General features: G+C 45.9%; 1 protein-coding gene across 1 annotated transcript; it reads left to right on the top strand.

The window, feature by feature from the left end:
• Positions 1-861: 861 nt before the first annotated feature.
• Positions 862-5,681, top strand: LOC142492258 (general transcription factor II-I repeat domain-containing protein 2-like). The gene is made up of 4 exons (XM_075594928.1): positions 862-953; positions 1,770-1,919; positions 3,505-3,594; positions 3,740-5,681. The coding sequence occupies exons 1-4, from the start codon at positions 862-864 to the stop codon at positions 5,679-5,681; spliced, it is 2,274 nt and encodes a 757-aa protein (XP_075451043.1).
• Positions 5,682-6,672: the final 991 nt, after the last annotated feature.

The raw sequence follows: 6,672 nt of genomic DNA, 5'->3' as shown, positions 1-6,672 counted from the left end.
GCTGGCGTCCATGATCCCGGAGGGCCCCCCAGAGGCAAGAGCCATGGACCGCTGCCACAGAGCCCTTCGCTCCCGGCCAATGCAATCGGAGCAGCCCAGGGACATCATACTCCGGCTGCACTACTATACTACCAGGGAGGCAGTACTGCGCCAAACCAGGGCAACAACATCTGTGGAGTTTGAAGGCCATAAACTTATGATCTTCCAGGATCTGTCCCCGGTCACCTTGCAGAGACGCCGTAACCTCCTGCCCGTCACGAAGGTTCTACGAGACCACAATATCAGATATAAATGGACCTTCCCGTTCGGATTGATGGTGGCAAGAAACGGGAGGCCCATTTCTATGAAGGAGCCAGCGGAGGGCCCAGAGTTTCTGGCCAAATTGGGTCTGAAGGGAGCCCCCACAGAAGAAGCAGAGAGAGAAGAGACGCTGGAGCCTGAATGGAGTGGAGGAGCAAGTACCTCCAGAGAAAAAGAAGGAAGGAAGTGATCAGCCAACACATGGACTTCGGAAGTCCGCAAGTTAATAAAAAGTTATCCAGTTATTTGTTGCCTTGCCTATTTTTCCTGGACTTTTAAGGACTACCAAAGCCACAGGGGAGACACAGCCCTGATATAAGAAGACAACGGATGATAAGCCGACACAGGAGCCGCTACACAACCCCCCAAATAGACTTTTGCAGCAGGGGAAGATCCTGTGGAAATAAGATAAAAACTTACCTTCAAACTGCATTGAGAGGAGAAGATGGCGGGCATGATGGCGCCCCACCACAGCCAGCGTGAGCCGCAGGACCCGGAAGAGGGGAAAGGGCGGGAGGAGAGCACGCGCTCCAACCTACACGCAGCAAGATCATCCTCAAAATGGCGGCCGCCGGAAACCGGAAGCCGTCATCGCTGGGGCCCAGCCGAGAGGACGCCATCTTGGAGGAGGCAGATATAGTCATATCCAGTCAGTGACGCTGCAGAATGCGACGGAGAGCGGCAGAAGGCCCCCCGGGAGTGTTCCCTCGAGCGCCTGAAACTTGGAGGGGGTCAGAGGACACCACGGGAGAGACATAGAGAGAGAAAAAGGAGCTGATAAGCGGCTGCGGGTGGCCAGATTAGGAGGATAAACCTCTCAACAGCAGCGGGTGGGGATAGAGGATGAGGTGGTAAAGGGACATTAAGCGGGATAATGGGGACATAGGAGTAGGCACTTAGACATAGGTAGGCAGATTGCGGGAGATGAGATACGGGTACCAGAGGGGACCAATAGGGTTAGAAGATAGAAAGGGATAGATCGGGAGAGGGGTTGGGGGGGGGAAGAGATGGAAAGAAAAGGTTAAAAGCATGGAGAAGGGAGCAGTTAAAAGGAGGAGAGGAATCAGGGAGAGTAGAGGTTAAGGAAGTGGCCAGCACAAGATAGTCCAAAGCAACTAGCATTTCCAGGTTCACACAGGCAGGTTAAGGCATACAAAAAAAAAAAAGTTTACTGTTCAAAGTTTTAGGGGTGAAGAAAGCGCGTGGTTATGGGGTGTGGAAGGAGCTACATAAGCCCGGCGTTAGCATGGGTCTCGATCAGGCCCAGGGGCGGAGGGACCCCCTGGACGCCGATAAAGTCCTTTGGGGGGCAAAGGAAAGTGGTAGTTGGGGAACCACGAGGGTTGCCACCCTGAAGGCGCTGGACTTGGCTGTGGGACGGAGAGGCCCGCAGCCGACGACAAAGTGTTTTTGAATGTATGTTATGATGTACCCTATGTTTCCCCTCTTGTGTTTCCCTGGTGTGTCAGGCCCAGCCTAACCCTATCCTTACCGTCACCATTCAGGGAGAGAGAGAACGACGTCAAAATCGGCGTAGAAGACGGCAAAGGTATCCAGCAGCAGAGAGAATTCACCGAACCAGCCACGGCACAAAGTTTGCGAGTCAGAAACCGCATAAAGTATGCTGAATAAAGAAATTAGGTTTATTTCGCACAATGTCCAAGGTTTCAACGGTCCAGCAAAGCGTAAGTTGGCCTTTAAAGAGTATAAACGCCGAAAGGCAGACATAATTTTTCTCCAGGAGACTGACTTCTCTAGGAGCTGTTTCCCTAAATTCCTAGATAAAGATTTCAGAACAGTACATATAGCCTCAGCGACAGAGAAATAAAGGGGAGTAGCTATTGCAATTCACAACAGAATAACGTTTCAGTTAGACAAAACAATAATGGACAGAGAAGGGAGATATCTCATCCTGGTGGGGTCCATACATGGTCAGCCCCTAACGTTGGCCTCGGTTTACGCCCCATGCGAGCCAGCCCCGACATTTTTTCCCCTTTTTTTCCAGAAACTTCACAGCGTAGCTCAGGGAAATATAAATGTTGCGGGGGACCTCAACAGGACATTAAACCCCATTTTGGATAGGTGTACAGCCACTAACCTGCCCACTCAACAGGACATACTAAACATTACCCACGGACTACGAGACTGTCAATTAGTAGATATTTGGAGAGAGCAACATCAGCAGGATAAGGACTTTACGTTTTACTCCCACCCACGTAACAGATATAGCCGGATAGATTACTTCATTGTATCCAATAGACTGGTCCCGGTGGTCTCCCACTCAGGGATACACGATATTTCGTGGTCAGACCACACACCAATTGAGCTGCGGTGCAGGTTAAATTCACTAGACCAGTGATGGCGAACGCGTGGCACGAGTGCCGCTGCCGGCACACCGAGCCGTCTCTGTGGGCATGCCCCCCGCTCTCAAACATCTGACGCACCTGCGTGGGATATCACCTGACACACGGACATCACAGGAGCGACTGGAGTGTACGGAGCGACCGGAGCGACTGGGGACTGACCCCACACCGATTCCAGCAAATCAGGTAAGTTTTATAACCAATTGCCGACCGGGTCATAGCCAAAAGATGGCTACAGCATGGTCGGCTTATTCTGGGAGGGCGTCCATGGACGTCCTCCCAGAGAATCTTGCTCCCGCGCGCCCTACAGTGCGAGGGGAGAGGGGAAGAGAGAGATGCAATGCTCTGCCCATACTATGCAGTGCTGTGCAATACTCTGCCCATGCTCTGCAGTATTCTGCCCATACTCTTCAGTATTCTGCCATAAACTGAATAAAGCCTTTTTTTAACTAACTTACTACTCTTAGAGCGGCGCTGCTCTATCTAAAAAAAAGGGCTCATTATTAGTGTCATTGTGAAACATTTTCCCCCCTCATTGGTGTATATGTGCCTCATTATAGGTGTCATTGGGAAACATCATTGGGGGGAATTGTGGCCCTATCTTTGGTGTCATTGGGAGGAATGTGTGCCCCTTCATTGGTGTGAGTGGGGGGGGGGGGGGGGGGGATTCTAACCTATTGTTAGTATCAGTGGATAAATCAGTGCCCATGGGCCTAATAAAAGCAAGCCGAGGGCCACAGTTTGGAGTCCAATTCATCTTAAGGTGGCGCTATATATAACATATGGTAGTTATTTGAACCCGTGTCCTGGCTTATGGACAACAATTTTTTTTTCATTCCAGCCCTTTGTATCTACAGCGGCTTTCAGACCCAGCAGAGCGGCGTCAGCGGTTTCACAGGACATTGGCCGATGTGTATCTGTCTACAAAACTGTGAGTTGCTCTTCTACAATTCTGTGTTTATTATGTACCTTTTTTGTGAAATGTTGAAATAATATTTTTGGTATAGGTAGGTAGAGATAGATTTGTATTGGGTGCTTCATCCGTCTTTATTTTAAAAATGTTGTGTTTTTTGTAGACTTGAACACCCAAAAATGAGTACATCAAAGAAGGCAAAATTAAAAACAGATAGCGGAAGATCATTCCAAGAGGCCTGGACACAGTTATTTGGAGTGATTGAACGCAATGGGAAAGCGTTATGTGTTCTGTGTAGTGAAAGTGTTGTATCTCGCACATCAAGTGTCAGACGTCATTTTGATACCAACCATAAAAGTGTTGCGGAACTTGGTAAAGCTGAAAGAAAAGAGTTTCTTGATGGGAAATTAAGGAAATATCACTGCCAGTATCGTAGTTTTTGCAACTATCTTTCTAAAACAAATTATCTGGCAACTGCCAGCTTTGAAATTTCACTGTGCATAGCAAAACATGGGAAGCCCCTCTCTGATGGCGATTTTATCAAAACGGCCATGTTGGCTGTGAGTAATTCCCTTTTTCATGATTTCCCAAACAAGGACAAAATTAAGCAACGAATCTCTGAAATGCCACTTAGCAGAAATACTGTTAAAGATAGAGTCCTGCGTATGGCAAGTGATGTTAGTCAGCAGCTCACCACTGACTTACAAAAGGCAGCCTGTTACTCCATGTGCTTGGATGAAAGCACAGATATAAATAATCATGCAAGGCTAGCAGTAATTTTGCGTTATGCTGTTGGTGACACCATGAGAGAAGAGCTCATGAAACTGGTGTCTTTGCCTGGAAGAACACAAGGGCTAGATATCTACAATGCTGTGATGGAGGCTTTTTTGTCACAAGACATAAGGCCAGAAAAAGTGGTTTCAGTTACTAGTGATGGGGCACCTTCCATGGTGGGGGTAACATCTGGTTTCATACAGTTTTTTGTTAAAGAAGCAAAGCATCCAGTCATTCAATTTCATTGTATTATACATCAAGAAGCTCTTTGTGCCAAGGAAAGCAGCAAAAAATTAGACGATATTCTCAAGGATGTCACAAAAATGGTGAATTACATCATGGCTCGTGCTCTTAATTGTCGACAGTTTCAAGCACTTCTTGATGAGGTACAGGCACAGTATAATACTTTACTTATGTACAATAATGTACGGTGGCTAAGCAGAGGAAGGGTCTTGGAGAGATTTGTAGCCTGCTTGGATGAAATTAGGCTGTTTATGAATGAAAAGGGGCAGGAATATCCACAGCTCACTGATATGACCTGGCTCACCAACCTCATGTTTTTTACTGATTTTACAATACACTTCAACGTACTGAACAAAAAACTGCAAGGTTTAGGGAAAACAGCAGAAAGGATGTTTTCTGATATCAGAACATTTGAGAGAAAACTGCAGGTTTTTGAAAGAGACCTTGAAAGTGGGCAGCTGAAATATTTTCCAAATCTAAAAATGTATTTGGAAAATTCTACAACATTTACAGACAATCCAAACCATCATGAAATCTACAAGGAATTTTCTAGCATTATAGCAGTTGCAAAGGAGAATTTTAGTAACAGATTTTTACAGTTCCGTAAGATGGAGACAACCCTGTGTTTTCTTACGTCTTCAGATAAAGCCAAATGTGAAGAACTTGATCTTTCCTGCTTACACTGGTTAGATTTAGAAAATCTTGAAATGGAGCTACTGGAATTTCAAGAAAGCTCTATCTGGGAAAATAAATTCCATGACCTGCGTGCAACACTTGAGAAGATGGAGTGTGAAGGGATAACAGAGGACAGCACAGTTGCTAGTTCGGAAAATGAAATCTTTAAAGTGTGGAATTCTCTGCCAAATAATTTTAAGTCAATGAAAACACTTGGGATTGCTTTTCTTTCTTTGTTTGGGTCATCCTATGCTTGTGAGCAGCTGTTTTCAGCATTGAATTATATCAAATGTGATGCCAGAAATAGACTAACAGATGAACTCAGTGCTGTATGTGTTGCTCTTAAACAAACAGAGTATGAGCCAAGGTTTGACAAGTTATCAGCATGCATACAACAGCAAAAATCACATTAATTGTGCCCACAAAAGGCGTCTTTAAAAAAATACATGCACGTGTACAGTTGTTGTTTGTTTTTTTTGTTTTTTTCAATAAAAAAAATGTTTAATGGAAAGCTCTGTTATTGTGTTTTTCTTTTTAAACAAAAGCTGTTAATTAGTTTGAAAAACTGTAAGAATTGTTTTTCTAAACTAAAACATCGTTATTCAGGTTTAATTGCAGGGTTGGCACTTTGAAAAAAATAAGTCGTTTTGGTTTGCAGTTTGGGCACTTGGGCTCAAAAAGGTTTGCCATCACTGGCCTAGGAGAACAAACTTTGAGCAGCTGTGTTCTAGAGATACGGACACAAGGGGACTAACCTCTAGAATGTACGGGGAAGTGATCTGTCCAGCAACTAAAGACGAATCCCGACTTAGTTATATGAGACAATGGGAAGCCGACTTAGGGGAGACATTAGAGGACGAGGACTGGGACAGGATTCTACAGGCAGCAGCTAAAAGCTCTATCTGTACCACGTTAAAGGAGAACGCATACAAAGTCCTAATGCGGTGGTATTACACCCCAACAAAATTGGCCAAATTTGTCGGAGGTTACTCTCCGCTTTGCCCGAAGCAATGCGGAGAACGAGCCGACTTACGTCATATGCTGTGGTCTTGCACGAAGGTGGCGTCGATTTGGGCGGCAATTAGAGATTAGCTTCAAAGATTGATCGGTGTGGAGATCCCCCTGGACCCATGGCTGTTCCTGCTGGGCAGGCGGATCCAGGGGCTATCGAATGCCACTCATAAATTAATAGCACACTTTGCAACAGCCACCAGATGCGAGATCGCAGCATTATGGAAACAACCGGAAGTACCGATCTTACCCAAAATTAGGAACAGAATTTGGTTTGTGTGCCGGATGGAACAATTGACGAGTTTGGTCAATGACTCCGGCTCAAATTTTCTAAAAGTATGGTCGCCGTGGCTGGCCCAAACAGACATCCCGGGGGTGGATGCCACCACAATT

Source organism: Ascaphus truei, chromosome 4 (genome assembly GCF_040206685.1).
Source record: "Ascaphus truei isolate aAscTru1 chromosome 4, aAscTru1.hap1, whole genome shotgun sequence".
NCBI lineage: Eukaryota > Metazoa > Chordata > Amphibia > Anura > Ascaphidae > Ascaphus > Ascaphus truei.
Note: the sequence above shows the minus strand (reverse complement) of the source record. Positions and strands in the feature narration are given on the sequence as shown.

Coding starts and splice junctions, on each gene's coding strand:
- LOC142492258 (XM_075594928.1), top strand. CDS start 862: ATGGCGGCCGCCGGAAACCGGAAGCCGTCATCGCTGGGGCCCAGCCGA. Junction 954..1,769: donor GATATAGTCATATCCAGTCA/GTGACGCTGCAG, acceptor CTGGTGTGTCAG/GCCCAGCCTAACCCTATCCT. Junction 1,920..3,504: donor CGAGTCAGAAACCGCATAAA/GTATGCTGAATA, acceptor TTTTCATTCCAG/CCCTTTGTATCTACAGCGGC.